The sequence below is a fragment of the Zonotrichia leucophrys genome, chromosome 4, assembly GCF_028769735.1.
Source record: "Zonotrichia leucophrys gambelii isolate GWCS_2022_RI chromosome 4, RI_Zleu_2.0, whole genome shotgun sequence".
Lineage (NCBI taxonomy): Eukaryota > Metazoa > Chordata > Aves > Passeriformes > Passerellidae > Zonotrichia > Zonotrichia leucophrys.
In genome coordinates this window covers 50183514-50204093 of record NC_088173.1, presented here as the reverse complement: position 1 = coordinate 50204093, position 20580 = coordinate 50183514, and the positions used below count along the sequence as shown (strand labels likewise).

General features: G+C 40.0%; 1 protein-coding gene across 10 annotated transcripts in view; it reads left to right on the top strand.

The window, feature by feature from the left end:
• BLTP1 (bridge-like lipid transfer protein family member 1) overlaps positions 1-20580 on the top strand; it is an 86069-nt gene that overhangs the window by 42503 nt on the left and 22986 nt on the right. For 8 of the 10 annotated variants that reach the window (XM_064711613.1, XM_064711610.1, XM_064711609.1 and 5 more), the window contains exons 33-53: positions 308-435; positions 545-747; positions 2154-2351; positions 3008-3219; positions 3450-3601; positions 4449-4599; positions 5415-5567; positions 6819-7059; positions 7729-7877; positions 8269-8488; positions 9158-9316; positions 10320-10495; positions 10578-10753; positions 11353-12059; positions 13268-13495; positions 13829-13922; positions 14899-14949; positions 17282-17488; positions 17580-17818; positions 18386-18630; positions 19131-19236. In XM_064711613.1, coding sequence (XP_064567683.1) covers positions 308-435; positions 545-747; positions 2154-2351; positions 3008-3219; positions 3450-3601; positions 4449-4599; positions 5415-5567; positions 6819-7059; positions 7729-7877; positions 8269-8488; positions 9158-9316; positions 10320-10495; positions 10578-10753; positions 11353-12059; positions 13268-13495; positions 13829-13922; positions 14899-14949; positions 17282-17488; positions 17580-17818; positions 18386-18630; positions 19131-19236 — 4195 coding nt within the window. The remainder of the gene's footprint in view (positions 1-307; positions 436-544; positions 748-2153; positions 2352-3007; positions 3220-3449; positions 3602-4448; positions 4600-5414; positions 5568-6818; positions 7060-7728; positions 7878-8268; positions 8489-9157; positions 9317-10319; positions 10496-10577; positions 10754-11352; positions 12060-13267; positions 13496-13828; positions 13923-14898; positions 14950-17281; positions 17489-17579; positions 17819-18385; positions 18631-19130; positions 19237-20580) is intronic. The other 2 variants (XM_064711607.1, XM_064711608.1) reach the window with 2 other exon arrangements.

The window sequence follows — 20580 nt, the reverse complement described above, 5'->3', positions numbered from 1 at the left end:
CTCACAAAGTTCTTTTTATTTTGAATCCCTGTTTATTCCCCAAAAGCTGAAGTGAAGCTAAGCATTTGTGCTAGAGAACTAAAGTTTTGAATTTTGGAACTGCTTCATTTTTTGATGGTAGACATGCAGTAGTTTAATATCAACCACCATAGAGGTAACTGGCTGCCATGTCTTTAAATTATCTGCTGGATGTCATGGTTTTATTTTTCTTTTCACTGAAAGTATAAGACAAGGTTCTATCAGAACTGAGTGATTGATGTAACATGCTTTTCTAAATGTCTGTACTCTGTTGGAATTCTGTGTGCAGGTGAACCTGTGTTTGCTACAAGCATCTGTGGATGAATCCCCAGGAGTTTCTTCCAGCAAAACCGTGACTCACGTTTCCCTGGTAGCTCTGTGTTTTGATAGAATTGCTACTCAAGTTCGTATGAACAGGTAAGAACAGTGCATGTCACTGTCTGTCATAAACTTCAGACATGTTTATTTCATTGGTTTGGTTTATCTTGGTTTGCTTAATTGCTTTTTCCTTCCTGATATTGTCAAGGGGTGTAGTTGAGGAGACTTCGAACAATGCAGAAGCTGGGAGGAATTCTGTCACATTTGATCGTTACATCCAAACCAGCAAAATGCAGCCCCAGTCCTCTGGCTCACTGAGATCCAACTCTGGAGCAGAAAAAGGAAAAGAAATTGCTGCTAAATTGAACATCCATCGTGTTCATGGACAACTTAGAGGTCTTGATACAACAGGTATTGAACAATATTAAAAATGTGGAAATGTCAGTGTTAATAGAAGCAAGTAGTTACAGTTGGTGTTCATCTTGTAGTTTGGTTGTAGGTGTTTTGTTAACATGGATGAAAAGCTACTTGCACCCAGAACTTTTGCAGATACTTGAAAAAGAAGTTTGGGATGAATTATTATTCCACTAAGTGCTAGATTTAAACTTAGGCTAACTAAAAGGTGTCAAGACAGACTTGTGAGCAGTTTGTGTAGCAGATGTGTTGCCCTGTAAATGTTGACCTGCACTGCTGGAATTTGAGGCCTGAGCTCCCTTCCTCCCAGCTAATCTCTTTTCAGCTACCATTTTTGTCACCTTTTGTAGGGAATGAATTACCCTTCTTTGCTTTATTAGTGCATTCTAACACATTCAGTAATTGCCTGTTGTGCCAGAAATTTCAGCATGACAACATGTAGATTTTGAACTGTAACAACTCTAAAGCTGAAAATGAGATCTATCCCATTGACTTCCTTGTTGTTTGTGTTAAGGAAATGCCTTCAAGAAGCTCGGAGTTAAATTTTGCTCTAACTCCTGATCCTGGAAAAACAAAGCAGGAAAAGGTGACCAAATGTAGAGGCTGTTTTTGTTAAACTGCTTCAAGTTTGATGGAATCTACACCGGTTTTGATTCTGTTCCATAAGGATCAGGAGTCTTCAGACATGAGGCAGTAGTCTGTAAAACCAGGATGATGAAACAATACACAATAAATAAGTAAACAACAGAAAATCCCATTGCTGTGCAAAGATGAGCGAGCAAATGAAATTGGAGGAAAACAAAACCAGAGAGCACTGGAATGGTTACCTCCCTTTTTACTTAGTTATGGATGCAATCTTAGCAGTAGTGTCCTGTGTCAGATATGCCACAGACATTCAAGGGGGCCAGTTTTGGAGTTCTAACCAAGAAAAGTCATCATCTTCTGTTTAAAGGGTTTGAGAAGAGCCTTTCTAAGGATCTTAGCATCTCATGTTTACTTCAGACATGGGTGCACTTCAAAATTAGAGACAGGGAGTAAGGATTTGAAGGGGGATCATGTGTCTCAGTGTAGTTCTTTGCCTGAGGTATTTGATATTTAGGTATAAAGTGATTTAAAATACTGCTCGGTCCTTGGTTTTTGGGGTTTTTTTCAAATTTAAAAATTATCCTGCCCATATTAAGAGACCAGGAGCAAGGCTTTTTTGCCCTCTTTTTGTGCTTCTTTTTCTTCCTTGTGTTTCAAGTTTAAACTTTTTCTTTCTTTTTTTTCCTCCCCTCCTGTTTGAGGAATACTAAAGGGATACCACAAAACATTCTAAACTTCAGAGAGCTTTTGGAAATTGTAAAGCTTTTCCATTTTGGAGCAAAATATTAAATATTTATTTATCTTATTTATTTTCACAGATATTGGAACTTGTGCAATAACAGCCATTCCTTTTGGGAAATCAAAAGTTCTTTTTACTTTGGAAGAGTTGGATGAGTTCACTTTTGTGGATGAAACAGATCAGCAAGCTGTTCCAGATGTAGCTCGAATTGGTCCTAGTCAAGAGAAGTGGGGTTGGATAATGTTTGAGTGTGGAATTGAAAATTTAACTATAAAAGGTAAAGCTTTTCAAGGCTGTGTATTGTTTTTTTTTTTTAATGAGATTAGTGACAGTTCTGTTGATAGGTCTTCTGGCTTAGCAATTATTTGATTAGAAATTGTTAAATCTGAGTGATGCTGAATAGTACATCTCTGTGGTAAACAAATTTCAGAGGTTATACAATAAAGACATTTTTAGTTGTAAGTACAACTAATAACAGTATAGGAAATAATTTCACGTAAACTGGTTTCATCAGTTTCTGAACTTAAGGTTGAAATCAATGCTTTCACTCATCACTCAAATCCTCACCTTAGCCACAGGAAATGCATTATAGAGCCAGAGTAGCCAGAGTTTTGCTGTGGGAGGGGAAAGCTAGTTACAGAAAGTAAAAAAAACCCCACCTAGTATATATATATTTTCTATCATCAGGGTTACTTTTCTTCAGAAAATAACATTTACCAAGTCTTTATGTGAGTACTCTTCATCTGTTTGTGGTAGAAGCTCGAAAGGATCAGAAGCTCAAAATTGTAGTGATAAGTTGTTGAGTAAAATGGTAATGCATCTTGTTTAGCTAAAATCCTGTGTATTTCTCTGCTTAAGCACAGATCTTCTGTGGGGGCAATAACTTAGAGCTGTTTACAGCTGCCAACCTTTGCACTCTGGGTGTTTTTACAGGAGGAAGACAGTCTGGGGCAGTGCTCTATAACACATTTGGAGTCATGGGCAAATCAAGAGACACAGAGAGAGGTGGATTGCTTGCATCAAACAACTCTTCAGATTCCCCCACTGGCAGTGGCTACAACACTGATGTGTCAGAAGATAACCTCCCTTGTGACAGAATAAGTCCCTCTTCAGATATTAATGGAAATTCTGTTTCAGATGAGCAGGTGTGTTCAAGCTGGGTAGAAGTCATTAGTCACTCATCCTGTCTGCTTAGACACTGAACTTCCAGCTTTCTGCAGAGTCCCTTGGGAGGATGAGCATTAATTTATTTTGCTTTGCATAAATGCCTGTGGAAAAAAAAAACTATGAGCATGTATGGTATGTTAGCACCTTTCAGTGTAACAATTTTGGAAGTCAATTTCCCTTCTAACTTCAGGATTCCTTGTTTTTGAAGGATGAAGGTGTTGAATCAGATGATCTGAAAAAAGATATCCCCTTGATGCCTCCTCCCCCTGACTCCTGCAGCATGAAGTTGACAATCAAAGAAATTTGGTTTAGTTTTGCAGCTCCCACCAACGTGCGCTCCCCAGCCCACATATATTCAAGGTATGATTTTACCTGATATAAAAGAGGGAAAATGGCACTTCTGCTTTGTTAAATTGCATTTGTATTTGCTAGGTTCTGAATGGAATTTGAAGCTTTGAAAATGATAATTTTTATTTTGTGTATATCACAGTAAGGCTTCCACAGAAATTACTACAATAAAAAACTGAAGCAAGTGCTGCTAGAAAATTCTTACAACAAATTTAAAAGGAGAGAAAATGAAGAGTAAAAAAACCAAAAGCCCTCACTAGCAGCTTCTGGTGAGATAGAAATATATGATGGAGAAAGGCAGGGGAAGGTGTTTGTTTTGAGTAGATGAAATGCCAGTGAAGAGAGCAGCTCAGTGCTTTTGGTATTCAACTGGATATCATGCATGATCTGACTGCCATGCACTATAAAGTTCTAGATGTGTATTTCTAAGAGAGTTTTTCACATCATGTATGTAGAATAAGCCAAATGTTTCAGTCTGTCAGTACAAAGGCATGAGTTAGAAAGTACTCTGCTGGTACTCCTACCTCAGCCCTTTACCAAAAGTCCTTCATGACATGTCACACTTCAGTGGGATTCGGTCAGCGATGTGCATTTCAAACTGTATGATTTCAGTAGGGAATACAAACGGGAAAAGGAAGGAATAGCAGTAGCAAAAGTGGGAAGAATCATGAGTGTGTGAGTCAGTAAAACAGAAATTGCTTCAGGTCCTTTTTGCCAGTTTTATTTTCTGGGCACTGTGTCTGTGTTTATTACTTTGCATCCATGCCCCACCTGCATGACTGTCATTCATAAGAGCACCAGAAAATCCTGCTCATTGCTGCTGGTGCCTGTGAACACCCCTTTCTCTCTGTCTGCACAGGCAGCTAAACCTCCTGAGCACTGCAACGCCTGCAGTTGGTGCTTGGCTCGTTCCCATCGATCAAGTGAAGTCATCGTTAAATAAGCTGGAAACGGAAGGAACCCTGCGAATCTGTGCTGTTATGGGGTGCATCATGACAGAGGCTCTAGAGGTAAATGGCCTTTACAAAATCAGTGAGCATATCAGAGCAGGACAGTGTGATAGACAAAATATAGGTTTTGGAATGCTGGATGTTTTCACTGGCACACTTAGAGCATCTCTTGTGAGCCTTTGGAATTTGTCACAAGAGAGTGCAAAAAGCTGTGGTTTTTGTACACAGTCTGAATTCCAGAGCCAAGTCTCATGCTTCTTACAGGAGTGCATCTCCAGGTAAAATAAGAGTAAGAAGTATGGCTGTGGTGCTGGTATATTTTATGGAGTTTTTGTTCGCTGATGGTTGGATTGGCACCATCTAGTGGGAAGATTTTGGATGTGATACCCACGCTGAGATCCTGTCTTGTTTAGTGACGTGGATGACCTAAATGTGATGCTGGTTTTCTGCTCTGCTCAAAAATTATCCTTTGCAGCAGTCTCTTATTCCTACCTCCCTTCCTGTTTCTTCTTCCTGCTCTCTTTCTAGTGTTAAACCAAATTTTGAAAAGTGCCTGTTTTGTCTTTAGCTAGGAATAAACAGTTTCTTCAAAAATGGCAGCTAGCTTTGCATGTATGTCTATTAGTCTAGATGTAATTTTATAAGGCCTGCAGTTTGAATCCAGGCTTTTCTTTTATTGCTTCGTATATGTAAATATGCATCCAGAGTTGTTTTTCACATGCAGTGTTTAAAATAAAGTGGGTACCCATGAGCCAAATCCTTGTTGCAGACATTCAAAATGAGCTTAGATGTTTGTTGTCTCATAGATGAGATCTTTTCTTTGATGCTGTTTGCAAGTGTGTTCATATGCTGAAAATGCTTTTATTTTAATCTAGAATAAAAGTGTGCACTTCCCTCTGAGAAGCAAGTACAACAGGCTTACCAAAGTGGCTCGTTTCTTGCAAGAAAATCCCTCTTGTTTACTCTGTAATATATTGCACCATTACCTTCATCAGGCAAATTACTCCATTATTGAGGATGCCACTATGGTGAGTTACCCAGGAAAACTGGAAATATCTCAGTCCTTTCGTTTCAAATATACCAATTCTAATGTCTTCAATTTGGCAACAGTTAGAAGAAGGTTAAGAAACAAGAAAATATAAGCAAGACTCTTGTGTGTCTTATTCAAGTGATAAGTAGATATTGTTTCTCTCATTTCATTTTCTTTGATATCTGCTGTTTTTATGACCTGTATATATGCATAATGCTTATCAATCTATTTTATTAGTAAATATGTGAGATCATAAAACAAAAAGGTGTGCCTTTAAAACTGTATATGGCTTTTTTTATCAGATTTCATTCCCTCTCTGTCATACTTCAAGGGCCTTTTAATATGATTTCATTTTTCATGGTTTTAAAATGGAATGAGTCTCAATTATTGGGGCAAGTGTATGAACTGGTTAGTTTATTCCAAATTCTCTCCTTGGAACTAGTTTTCATGGAACTAGTTTTCTAGAAACACTGGAGTAATGCAGACAGTTTAAGAAAGGAACTAGAATTGCACAAAATTAAGGGTTTAAGAATCTAATATTTTTCTTGATGGCTTTAGAGTGTTAATATCGAGATTGTAGTGGGAAATAGTTATTTGAACAAACATCAGGCAGAAGGGAGGAGTGTTTATTCCTGATTTTATGTCATTTTCATAATCCAATTCCACAGCTGTCAGATTTAAACACTTTGATTTTCAACATATTCAGCTGAGAGGCAGTGATCAGGAATAGAACAATTTGTGGCACAAATAGCACAGTTTGACTTGTGGTTAAAATGCCAAGCTTTTTTTTTTCTTTAGCACAATTCAGTGATGTAATCAAAACAATCCCTATATTTGGCCTCAAATTTATATTCCTAAAACACTGCTTATGAACAATTGAAAAAAACAATCTTTTTAATTTCATTTCTGTTTGTACAAAGTTGCTATGAATCTTAGCTCAGAGCCTGATAATTACTCAAGTGCTTTTAGCTTCATATTTAACAAACCTGCTTCCTGTTGTTTATTTTTGGCCCCTTGGGCTGGCTCCTCAGGTCATGTAGATAAATGTATTTACTGTGTTCAGTGAAGCTGTAATTTTTTTATCTGTCAGCTCCTTGGCTTCTTGCTTGATGTGTGATGGTGCCAGCATGTTTGTCATAAGCCTCTTAAGTATAGAGATTTAAGAGAGCTTTGCCTTTTTCTCCCTCCAGTTTACTTCAAAATGCTGTGATATGAATTTTTATTATATATATTTTATTTTTTTTTAAAGAGTGATGGTCTTCCTGCCTTAGTGACCTTAAAGAAAGGTCTGGTTGCCTTAGCAAGGCAGTGGATGAAGTTCATTGTGGTCACCCCAGCCTTTAAAGGAGTCAGCTTGCACAGACCAGCCCAGCCAATGAAGCTGCAGCCAAATGCCAGCCACGAGCATGAGGATGGCCTTGGACTGGACAATGGAGGGGGCCTGCAGAGTGACACAAGTGCTGATGGAGCAGAGTTTGAATTTGATGCAGGTATTTTCATCCCTAAAAATTCACAGGGGCAAGCAGGAGCAGAGTTTGAATTTGATGCAGGTATTTTCATCCATAAAAATTCACAGGGGCAAGCAGCTCCTCTCAGACATTTTTTTCTTCTTAACTTTTAGTGTTTGATACATTATAGTCTCCTTAGAATGATCCAGCTTCTTTTTTCATGTATATCACCTTCATTCTGAGGCTGCTGCTAACAATGGTAATTATAGTATTACAATAATTAGTGTTTGTTCAGGGAAAAACAAAACAGGAGACCTCTCTTTCTTCATGTCTTTTGTCTTTTTTCCCTGCACAAAATAAATCAACTTAATTATTTACTACATTTCCATCAAAAGCCAGGCTGCAGTTAGCAGCTTTAAGAGAGCAAAGATATTTGTGTGAGAAACTTGTATGTAAACATACAGTATAAAGGCAATTTTTGCCCCCTTCTCTCAAATATCTGTTTTAATTAAGCAGAAACACTTGGATTACTGAACAAAACCCAGCACAGGCCTGTCTGAGGTGTTATACTTGTTTATAAATCAGACAGCGCTGTGTAGGTGTGTGCCAGCACCGGGAGGTTCATGACTGCCTGTAGATAGATGTGCCTGATGCTAGGTAGATTTGGAGAGCCAGGAGTATCCGAGTGAGGCCCATGTTTGCTTGGTGCAGCCACGGTGAGCGAGCACACGATGCTGCTGGAAGGAACGGCCACCCGCCCTCCCCCTGCCAGCGCCTCCTCCGGGCCCGTCAGCGGCGCTGAGATCATGAGGAAGCTGTCCAAGACTCACACCCACAGTGATTCTGTGCTCAAAATCAAGGTGAGTGCACAGGGCCCTGGTGGGGTCTGGCTGGCCCGTTCAGGAGCAGTTCTGTAGCTGCAGGTGGGTAAATGCGTGCACAAAGTTACATGGAAGATGTGCTCCTGACCTTACAACAGGGATGCTCCAGCAGCTGGTCTGTATTCTTCATGTGTTCTTTGTTTTCTTGCCAATGAACTTCCTGTGCATCATTTAAGGATGTGCCCTAACCTTTGCAGCCTTTGATCTTTTATTTATGACAAGGATTTAACTGCCATGGAACAAAATCAAAGGCTGGCAAAGCTCTCCAGTGACTTGTACTAAAATTGCGCTCCAGCCTTTCATTCAGACTAAATATTAGTTTGTTTTTGCAGTTTCTACAGTACTTCATTAATTTGTTTTCTGCTCACAGGGCATCCATCCATATCATTCCCTGAGTTACACCAGTGGAGACACAGCTACAGATTCACCAGTGCACGTTGGCCGCTCTGGAATGGGAGTCAGGGAAAGCCCAAGGAAGGAAAGTCTGCTCAGCTATCTCACTGGGAGCTTTCCTAGCCTGCACAATCTGTTGGAAGGGACTCCTCAAAGAAGTTCAACTGCAGTTAAAAGTAGTTCTTTAACACGAACAGGTAGGATGTAGCATAAAAAAGTATGAAGAAGCATAAACAGGTATGATGTAGCATAATTTCCTAGTCTTTTTGAATGAATAAGGAAATAACCATTTTGCATTTGTTTTTTCTTAACCTTTTGAGTAGCTCAAAAAGAGAAACTACTATTTCACTACTGAAATAGTATGTTTCAGAATTATCAATAAATAAAATAAATTCAAGATTTAGTCATGGTTTATGAAAATGTTTATTTTCAAGAAATATTTTAGAAGCTTGAAGCATTGAAGTGTTTATGCTCTGTGTTATTTTTCAGAGGGTATTTTTATCAGTTTTTCTGTGTATGTACAATATATACTATATTTGATATTGTATTTTCTCTAAAACTTCTCTCCTTTGCTGTCAGGGACTGAAATATTGTTCAGAAAAAAAGGTATTTTGGTGTCTTAATGATTCCTTTCCTCTAATTAATGGTAGAAATGAGCAAGTACAAAGCCATGTGTAGTGCAACATCCATTAGTGCCACTTGTAACTTCTGTGGTAGTGCTGTTTGACACGTAATTTAGTGGAATAAACCTAGAGAATTAGGTTTATTTTTATAGTTCCTAGTTGTTGGCATGAAATCATGCAGTGTTCCTTGTTTTTGCTGACTTGGATGCCAGAAATGTTGAAGTTTCTGCTTTACCTGTACAGGAAACACTGTGGCCACGGACATGTTGTCTGAGCACCCTTTGCTGTCTGAGCCCTCCTCCGTGAGTTTCTATAACTGGATGTCCAACGCCGTGGGCAACAGGGGAAGCGTCGTGCAGGAGAGCCCAGCCACCAAGTCTGGCCACAACAGCCTTCCAACAGGTATTGCTCATTTGCAGCTGAGTTCCAGCTGCTTCTGGGTTGGCTGGGCCTGTGTTTGCCACTCTCTGACTGAAAGTAACGGAGGGAGTGGTTTATGATCAACAGGATTTAATTGGTTCAAAGTATTCCTTGTGGGGCTTCACAGCAACCTGGGAAATGAAAACATGGGATTTAAGCAAAACTGATGTTTTATTTTGCCTCACCCTGCCTCCAAAAATTTAGCTTTTTCTTGCGTTTGGAGCTGTCAGTATGGCTGCCAAAGCAATGTGTAGCTGCCAAAACTTAAGCCATAAAATCATTTTCTGTTGCTGAGTTTCTTCATTTTGTTGGCTATTTTGGATCTAATTTGCATATGCTTATTTTGTGATTTGTGCATTGGAATCCTTGCTCTTTCTCAGTTGAATTTTGAGACTAAACATGTTTTGGGAGTAACTTAGGAATGGGTTAACTTGTGGAAGGGAATAAAGAAAAAATATATTTCTCAAAGTCATAGGTCTATTAAAGAACCAGGTGTAACAATTTATTGCAGCTCATTTATTTTTCTTCTTGGCCTGTCATCATTCAGATTTTTCAGTGTGTGTCTTAATTTTCTTTTTCGCTAACACTACACTGGAATCTTTTTTCTGTTAACACTCCTTCAACTGTGCTATATTAATCTTAGGCAAAAAGAAGTTGCTTTAGTTTGTTTTTAATACTGAACCAACAGTCTGATCCTACAAACATCATTGTGCTGTACGGATTGCTGTACATATTGAACTGTTGTGGTTCCTGTGTAAACTGGAATGTGTTTCTCTGCAGAAAGACTCTTTCCAAATTTGAATTGGACAATCTCTACCCGTTCCAGCAATATCAGGCTGTTTCTTTATCCTGAATGCCACCTTTAGTGAAGTTACAGACCTCGCTGTGGCTCGTTTATCTGTGTAAATAATCCTGCTGAATTTATCAAGTCACTGGTGGTAAGATTTGCTGTGGTGTTAGTGTTCCATGGGTATTTATTTTCCAGGTGTGGCACCCAATCTTCCCACCATCCCCTCTGCTTCAGACTTCAACACCGTTCTGTCCAGTGACCAGAACACCCTGGATGGCACTCACTCGCAGCACAGCACCAGCCAGGATGACATTGCAGGGGTAGAAGAGGGCAACCAGGGCTTTCCTGCTGTCCAGCTGGCAGATGCACAGGTAACTGGGGTTGCACATGCTGAGCAGGAGTGTGGAAATGATCAAGGCTTTCATAACTCACTGGGTGGGTTTTGTTTTGTAGGTTGTGTTCAAGCCTCTGCTGAGTTACACGGGGATTCAGTCGCAGGATGCGATGCCCCTGTGCTACAGGATGTACTTTGGAGAGTACCTGTCCTTCTCAGGAACTCTGGACTGCCTCAGAGCAGATATTGTTGATTCAGACACAGCAAAGGAGAGGAAAAGCAAGCGAGCCCGAAGGTATGATGAGAGATTTAAAAACGTGTATTGGCTAAAGAACAGAAATTAGGCTTTTCATGTGGTGACAGATTTCCGAAGCACTTTCATGGGATAAGGACCAGCCCTTTATTCTTCTGATCTTCCTGTTAAAATATTTTTTTTAATCCTCCTACAGAATGATTTGGGAATTGTAACTATTTGAATCTTAGCTCCTTTTGAAAATTGGAGATTGTGGAAGGGGGACAGCTGGTGGAAATAATAGTGGGGAGGAATTTGAGTGGCTCTGAAGTGGTGTTTGATAATTAATCCTGTAAATAATAATGATTTGAATTCTTCTGAAAATGCTCAGTCTTCCCCCGGACCAATTTTGGGCAAAGCTTTAGGATGTAATGGAATGACTGCATGCCAAACTAGGTTTCATAGAACTAGATGATTTCAATGTTAGTAGCACACAGTGTGAAACTGTAAAAGTTCATTTTATCATATTTAGAACTGTGGTAAAAAGGTGATATCCTAAGGGAAATAAAAGGCTGGGTTCAGTAAATTAGATGTAAGCTCTATTTGACTCTCACTCTCATAAAAAGCAGCACAGTAGTAACTTGTACCTTTCCTTTCCTCAGGCAAGGAGCCGTCAATCTCCCTCCTCTGGAATTCAAACCAGCTTTGATGTTGGAGACTTTCAGCATTAGCGCCGTGGTGATGGAGAAATCCATGTGCACCCCTCAAAACTCCACCAACGCCCTCTCCTTCCACGACTTGAACAAGCGCTACTACAACACCTTCCACTGCAACTTCACCATCTCGTGCCAGTCCATCAGCCAGCACGTGGACATGGCCCTGGTGCGCCTCATCCACCAGTTCAGCACCATGATCGACGACATCAAGGCCACGCAGACGGACATCAAGCTGAGCAGGTACACGGCCGGCTCGGCCTCGCCGACGCCCACCTTCAAAACGCGCAAGCACCGCGACTTCCGCTCCTCGGATTTCAGCCGCAGCTCCCGGGGCAGCCTCAACGGCGGCACCCGCGTCAACAACGCCAAGGGCAAGAGGACCAACAACGACAACAACAAGAAGGAGGCTCGCAACAAGAACTCCCTGGGCAGGTCGGAGCGAAGGACGTCCAAAGTGTCCAGGAAAGGCTCCAAAGATGTGGTTGACCACGTGACCATCCATATGGATGACTCTGACTCCATTACTGTGTCGGAGCAGAGCGAGCCCTCTGCAGAGTGCTGGCAAAATATGTATAAACTGCTCAACTTCTATTCACTCATTTCTGATCCCACTGGCATCTTAGAAAAGTCTTCTGAAACCTTTGGACCAACAGGTAAAGTGGTTCGTGAACCCAAATAACCAAGTGTGTGTGGTTTTGCTTAAATGGTGCTTTCTAAAGCTTGCTTGTGATATCTTTTTGTGAACTGCCCATCCTGTCTAAATTGGATTAGAGGGGCAAGTGGTGAGGACAGAGGTGAGCTTTCGATTAGTTCACCAAGATGATGTACAAAAGGAAAGCTTAACTTTTCTCACGAATTGCATAGTGTGGATTGAGTTTGTTCCTCCCAAAGTGCTGTTTTGTGTTCGAGGGGGTATGGAAATGCTGCATATTATTATTCCGTGGGAATATGCAAGCAGGTACCTAAAGCCATCCTGAGGGAGTTAATCTCTGCCTTGAGAATGACTGACAGTAAAAAAAATAAATCTGTGAATCTTGCTGTGAGAGAAGGAAAGCTGCAATAGTGATTTTGGTGAAGTCCCACAAAGATTACAAGTGTTTAGGCCTTATTCTCATCTAAAACTTTGAGATCTGGTGTGATTGTTACTATTTCCAATTATTATTACTATTCCAATTATTACTATTTCCGATGTATTTCAACACAGAACAGCAACTCTGAGAGCTGACTTAGCATCGTTCTCTTTGTTGCTGAACTTAGGTTGCTGTGAATATGCAGAGGATGGTATAGTTGCTCTATTACCATATTTTCTTTGGACTTCTTTTAACTAAAGAACAAAAAACTTCTGAGTGTGTCAGATGGGAACTCGTATTAAACAGATACCAGTGTCTTTCATGCACAGAATATCATATCCACAGTTACAACATCTGCACAAAGTGTAAATTTTCTTACCTTGTTTTTAGCTTCCCGAATGTTGAAAAGGAAAACTTGTCCATCCAAAAAGACGAATTATAATAATCTTTGCCCATGCCATGATCAAAAAATAAACAGGGCAATTGGAAACTGTCAGGGCATTTTTCTGGTATAACAATAAAACCAGATCATTCCAAATATTTATATAAGGTGAATATATCTGTTAATAATAATGAAACCACATTGCTCATTATTGTCTCCATGGTGTCTTGGATTCGGTTCAGTTGCAGTGGTATTGGGGTGGAGCGAGTGAAGCACAGATAATTTTCCTGAGGAGTTTTCTTGCCACGAAATATCCGTGATCCTCAGTTTGAACTGGGGATGTAAGTGGGCTGTGGCACGGATTTATCCCCCAAGGAGCCTCAGGGAGCTGCCGTGTGTTTGTGCGCAGGTGTGCGCAGCCCCACGGAGCCGGCCTGCAGGGTGGTGTTTGAGAACGAGCAGGACAACGGGCGCAAGCGCAGCCTGGTGAGCGCGGAGCCGCAGCACGTCACCCTCATCGTCTTCGGCATCGGCATGGTCAACAGGACGCATCTGGAGGCCGACATCGGCGGCCTCACCATGGAGTCTGAGCTCAAGAGGATCCACGGCAGCTTCACCCTGAAAGAGAAAATGAAAGGTGGGATCGGCTAAAAGCATTCGTGAAACAATTCCGTGGCAGCTTTACATGCGCGTGTGCAGTGTGTGTGTGTGATATAATCATATTCAACAAGTGCTTTTCAAAAATTATTATAAAGGATGCTGAAAGCTTTTCAGAAAGTGCCATGAAGACAGTCGCTCATTTTTCAAAAGCTTTCCTCTTGTCACATTTTATATTTGACATCACTTACTGTGACTGCTAAAGCTGTAATTTTTTCAGTTATTTTCCTGCTGCAATATTTTTAAAAACAGTGAGCACACCCTGAAGTATTGTACTGACTGAAATGCTGTTAAATAATTTTTTTCCCTGAAGATGTGCTACACCAAAAGATGACTGAGACATGTGCCACCGCTCACATTGGAGGTGTCAATATTGTCCTGCTGGAGGGAATTACCCCAAATATCCAGTAAGTATGAAGTCTACAATTTAAAATTGTTCAAATTCATCAAAGTGTTATGAGTTGTATTATTTCTCTTGTGCTGCTAATTGCTTTTTGAAACTTGTAGGCTCAAACCATATGAGATTTGTAGGGAGTAATTAATCTTCTGATGGTAATTATTCATTGGTAATTATATGTTTAAGAGCTATAGTGTTTCTTTAGTAGACATATTTTCCAACTCTCATGATGCATCGTTCTTTGTTCTCTCATGTTAGTTTTGTTGTTCTAATATCCCTTCTCCAGCCTTTATATAATTGACACAAGGTGGCAGGGGAGGGGAGGAGAACCACTTTCTGTGCATGAACATCCTGAATCATTTGCTCAGCATCCACATTGTTCTGGCTTTTTTATTTCTGCCAGGTTCACAGACTCAAAAAAGGCCTTGCATTATTTTAATTTGTTCCCAGCTGCATCTCTTTCTGTTTGAGTTGCAGAATGAGCTGAACCACAATTCTTTGTAGCACAGATCACCCTCACACAATTTGGGTGTTGGCTGGGTAACCCTCAGTATGTGTACTGGTCTGAGAACATGACTCTTGTAGAAAGGGGCTAAACAATGTCACTTGAGTTTCTCTCTCCTTTTAATTCCTGGGTAGTTTGCAGGGTGCTACATAGAAATTAAAACATACAGAATTTTATAATTTCCTCATCTAAATTGCTTCCAGTAAGTTTGTTTCAGAGGGATAAATAAAAGTTCCAATCTGACAGTCATGAACATATTGGGAAGGGTACAAAAGGAAAGGGGGGAAGTAACGATAAATCTTAAAAACAACAAGATCAAAGAACAAACATGAGCAAAACCAAAACCTTCACCTTGGTAATTTTAAAAATAAGTGTCATATTGTGGGTTACAAGTAATTAACTGACTAATTTTGCATGACTGTTTATTCTTTATTTGCTTTGTTTTTGTTTTTCTTGCTTTCTCTTCAATCTTCATCTGTAGACTGGAGGATTTTCCTACATCTCCTACCAGCACAGCCAAACAAGAGTTTCTGTATGTCATATTATTATGTTTAATAGTCTTGCAATTAACTCCGTGTTGTGTAGATAATGGCTGCTTTCCTACTCTGTGTGATTGTGGAGGCAGATGATGCTTGAATACATCCTGGTTCATCATCTAGTATTACCTAGATCAACTTTTTTAATGAAGCCTGCTAAATATCTGCCTAAAACAAGCCCTTGTCAATGTTAGCAATACAGTTTGAGGGACTGCTATTGCACTTCACTCACTACTGTAATGTTGGAATGGTTTTAGTGGCCCTTAAGTTCTTTAGATCTGCACCTGTACTTATTTTAATGAGCTGAAATAGTTGTTGATAAATGTTAGGGAACAAGAGGTGAGATTTGCTTTGGAACTGCTGTGCTTGGAGGGATAGTTGTGGTGCCATCATGGACAGGGCTGTTCCTTTTTGTCTTTATTTCTCTCTGTGCTGGTTTAACTCCCAGGCATGCTGAAGATCTGTGTCTATTTATTCAGAGTGATCATTTATAGTATTGATGTGAGAATATAGAATTCTTTCTGGAAGCATGACTGGTATAGAAGTTAAATAATGATTAATGATTTTAATGAGATAGAACCAGGTGTGTTACAGGCATGTCACTGTAGGTAAGCAAACTGCAGATCTTCAATAATGAATGGATAGCCAGACAGTTGTTCCACATTCTTGTCATGGAAGTAGGTTTTTTGTAGGCAAGCAGCAATGAAATTCATTTGTTGCATGAAATATGGAGAAAAGCACAGTTAATTTTGCTGAGCTTTCTTTCTTCTGCAACAGCCATACTGGTGTAATATATTTTTAATTAAGGAAATGTTTAAAATGGTTTGAATGCAGTAGTATTTTGTGTTTAGAGATGGAGATGGAAGTGTGTTCTTGATTGGCTTCACAACAGTTGAGTCAGAATGGTAGCAGGAAGAGAGTGGGACAGGAGCAAATATCAAGAAAAATAACGTTGTTCTTCTAAAGTGGTGGATTAAAGCAATTCTGGCTTTTTCTTAAGTAATGTTTATTTGTATAATGTTTTTCTGAAAATTGTTGTGAATTGTTTCTTCCTTCATCACATATTTTGCAATCATTTCTACTTGACAGTCTGCTCTAAAATATTAATTCTGAACTGCTTTAGGTCACTTGCATCTCTGGCATAGCTGTGAAAATCTGAGTGTTCCTTGAACTTGAGGCAATTAATTTGCTGTTGATAGGCCAGTGGTTGCCTTACAGTGCTATGTATTTCTTGATTATAAGCAGAAGGGTGATGCCTTTTTTCCTTTGGTTTGTATTTCCACATCTGGGTTGCTTTGGGCTTGCTGGTATTTTAGCATAAGAATAAGAAGAAACATTACTTAGAGAGTGGAGTTCATAGAATAATGAATCTTCTACCATGAGACCAAACTGTCTATAAACAATTTAAATATGATACAAAAAGTATTTTAGCTATACCCCTTGAAATACAGTATTTGAGAAACTTGCATTGAATGTTTTTATGTATTTTATACTGTCTATTTTACATAGTCTATAGTTTATTTTATTCAATTTTTAGTCTATTTTTCAGCCATTTTAACTGATGTATTGCATCTTGACAACTACATGTCCTTCTCTTTGAGGCTGTAATTCTGTGTTGGCTGCATAATATACTTCCATTGGGTAACCCTCCAGGAATTGACCATAGAAACATTTATGTGTTACCCCAATATATTTTTAATAGGAGTTTAGTGAATTCTGCTCTGCCAAAATTCTATAATGACATCAAAAACTGTCTGCTTAGTGCAGTTATCTTTTTATTTTGGATAACCGTTTTGAACTATATCCTCCCCAATATTAAAATCAAGTTTAGATAATATGTTTTGCAATAATATTATTGAATCGAACATCAATATAATGCACAAATTTATGAATCACATGCTGTGTATTTACTGTTAAGTATTTCCTCCAATGACCTATTTGGATGCAAAACTCAGAAATCTGAGTTTTTACTAAAAGGATTATTCGAGATTATTCCTGAACAGGAGTTGAAATGGAAGGCTCTTTTTTATTTCTGTGTGTGCAGATTTGTTTGTCTATGTGCAGCCTGGTGTGTATGCACTGAAATGACCTTAGGTTAAGCAAGGATAGGAGTTTGGTATAGGTATTTTTTGGCATGCATGACATGTAGTTCTCTTAAGTGTAATGTAGTTGTTTGTGGCATGTAGTGCATCTGTGTGTAAAGCGAGAGAAAAAGGGATGTGGGTGTAATTGATAATCTTACTGCAAAATTCAGCTGACACTTAAAGACTCAGTTTAACCCACAACTGGAAGGGCGTGCAAATGACTGCTGTTCCCTTTCGCCGCCAGAACTGTGGTGAAGTGCAGCATTGCCAAATCACAGGCCCTGTACAGCGCCCAGAGGGGGCTCAAGACCAACAACGCGGCCGTGGTGAAGGTGGGCGCCATCAGCATCAACATCCCGCAGCACCCGGCCACGCTGCACAGCATGATGGTGCGCAGCTCCCACCAGCTCTCCAAGCAGATCTCCGACCTCATCCGCCAGCCCTCCACGGCGTGAGTGCTCCCACAGCCCTCCCCTGGCAGCCTTTGGCACCTCAGGGTGGGTTAACAGCGAGGGTTTCCTGCCTTTTGTCCTGGTGCGCAGGCCCCAGCCAGCCAAGGAGGATGTGGCCACTCCTCTGCCCTCTGAGAAGACTCCAACGAGCATCAATCAGACGCCAGTTGAAACGAATGAGTTCCCCCAGCTGCCAGAAGGTTTGGAGAAGAAGCCCATCGTGCTGAAGTTCAGTGCCATGATCGATGGGATTGCCATCGGAGCGGCGCTCCTGCCCTCCCTGAAGGCGGAGTACAAGATGGGAAGAATGAGGAGTCATGGAATGACAGGTGACAGTTTGGCCTTCCATAAGCACCCACGAGCACTTGGTGTTTGTTGAGTTCTAGCTAGAGCTTTGAATCTGTTGTCATCAGCTTTGGTTTTTTTTAATATGGGCTTCAGCCAGGCAGGCCCATATAGAGAATTTTCACTGTGGTTGTTACACACTTCCCAGAGGCAGAATGCAAGAGCACATGAAGGCATGTACATGTTCATATATAGCATCCTTCCAGGAAGCTTCCCTCTAACTGCCAAAATCGGGTTATGATCCTTGATTACTTAAATTTTGATTTGTAATGCTGGTTTAGAATAGTCTTGTAAGGCCTCAGTTTTCACAAGGTGGTTTGTATGACTTCCCCCTTAGTCTTATAACTGTGGAATCTTTGTTTTCTCTAAAAATTAAGACAACCCAGAATCATGTGGATAGGTATTTATAGTTCTTTGGCTGTGTGAACTCCAGTAACGTTTTAACCATTTACCTTTTTTTCTATTGTTCCAAAACTGTTCTTAAATTTCAAGATAAATAAGAGATCCTTTTGCCAGTTCATACCTTTTCTTTCCCCGCCTTCATTTTTCAGGTGCCCAGACCAGGTTTAATTTTGAGCTTCCAAACCACAGACTGCGCTTCACTTCCAAAGTTTCTGCCACTGACATGTCAACCATTCCTCCTTCGGCCAGTCTCAACCTGCCTCCTGTCACCATGTCAGGGAAATATGTCATGGAAGAGCATGACACTTACTCTGACCAGATCTGGAGCATCGATGAGCTCCCTGCCAAGCAGGGCTACTACCTGCAGGGCAACTACCTGCGCTGTGTGGCTGAGGTGGGCCTTCAAGGCATCTTTGATAACTTATTTCCCTTCTATTACAGTTCTGTCTGTTCATCTTCACTTTTTTTTTTAGCAATCTGCGTCCTCCAGAACTCTCAGGTTTACAAGCTGAATCCAAATAGTGAAAAACTATATTTTTTTTTTTTTTTGTTTTATAGCTGACTTTTTTTATTAGACAGCTCCATAAATGGAATAATGACATGGCATAGAACCTTAATGATATAAAATGCTCTGCTCGACACAGAGTGTTCTGTTCATAAGTTCTACTTGTGTGCCAATTTCCATAGTTAATTTTTCCAGAGAGAAAAGGGATGCTGCTTAAAAGAAACACCTGCTGGGGAAAAGCAGGGCATTCCTACGAACTTTTTAGTCAGAAAAATAGTCTGGCGTGTTTGTAAACGAGAATTCTGATGTTGGCAGCCAAAATGAAAACAACCTGAAAATCCACTGTTTTTTAAAAGTAATGTTTGTTCTCAAATGTTCTATTTCTACAGGTTGGCTCCTTTGAACATAATCTCACGACTGACCTTTTAAACCATTTAGTATTTGTGCAAAAAGTGTTCATGAAGGAAGTAAATGAGGTCATACAGAAGGTTTCAGGTAAGTGGAACACTTAAAAGCTGCTTTAAATAAGATCCTCAAACTTTGTTTGATGGCAACGTGATGTAACTCTCAGTCAGGATCAGCTCATTAATTTCACAGCCACCCTCATTTCACCTCTAACACTGCAAGCAGCAGCAGGAAGCAGAGCTGGGCTTTGAAATGATAACAGAGGCTCTGGAAATTATTCTAGGTCTGTCATAAGCAGGACTTTTATTGGGAAGCAGGATTGTTTGGCATTCTGGATTTCAGCCTCTGTGTGTCTCCATAATGTGACCTTGGCTGGGTTACTTTCTGTAGTCACTTTGTTTGATTTGAACTTTTTTTTTGAGTTATCCTAAAAGGCAAATTTTTAGTTTAGTAAGATTCATCAATAGCTGGAAACATCATGAGGAAAGAATAAAAAGTGGTAACTAAGTAAAAGGAATGTCTGTATGTACGTCTGCCTCCTTTCGTGTCCCTCTGTGTGTGTATATATATTCAGATATGTACATCCAATAAAAGAATGGTGCAGTCCACATGACATGCCCTCAAGGCAGGTAGAAAATGCAGTGGAGAAAATGGAAAATGCCAAATTCCCTGAAGGCTAACAAGAAACACCCTGATACTTGTTCCAGCCAAAATATATTAGTATTGGGTAGTAAGAAAATGCTTGGGCCAAGAATAAATCTTCTGACAGCTGTCATTATTCTATCAGAACTTTTTTTTTGTGTGGAGGAGCATATAGTGCTGAACCAGGAAAGCTGTATTAGCTTTTACAGTGTTTCATAGACCCAGCCTTTCAATCTGCCCTGTACTTTTATGTGAGGAATTTATTACCAGTGCTGCTTCTCTGCTTTTCCAGACTGTACATTTGTATTGCCAGTAGCAGCCTGGTGGTTTTTCAAATGTGTCTGTTGCCTTCCATGTTGGGGTAATTCAGCAGGGATGTGGTCAGGTCAGCAACCTGTGGGTCTGGATGCTCAGTGCAGAACAATGGGGACAGAAATTGGCTTGGTCCCTCTGACTTGGAGCAAAGTAATTTTTTAAATGCCTTGAAAATACCAATTAGTGTGATGTGCTGCAGTATTTTTTTCTAATTAGTGTTTGTGTTGCACTAAAGTATTGTTTGCCTATTATCCCTATATAAAAACTGTGTAAGTACCAATTACTGAAGGTGAAGTTGCACAGATTGAGGGCTAGTTCATGACCAGAGCAGTCCATAATAATGTCATCTGAAAATTAAAGGCAGTGTTGATTAAAAGAAAATTATCCAGATACCGAATGGAGTGATAAAAATTGATTGTTGTTTGGGTTTTTTTTGAATCCATGATTCAACTGCTTGTCCTTGCCACCAAATAACTG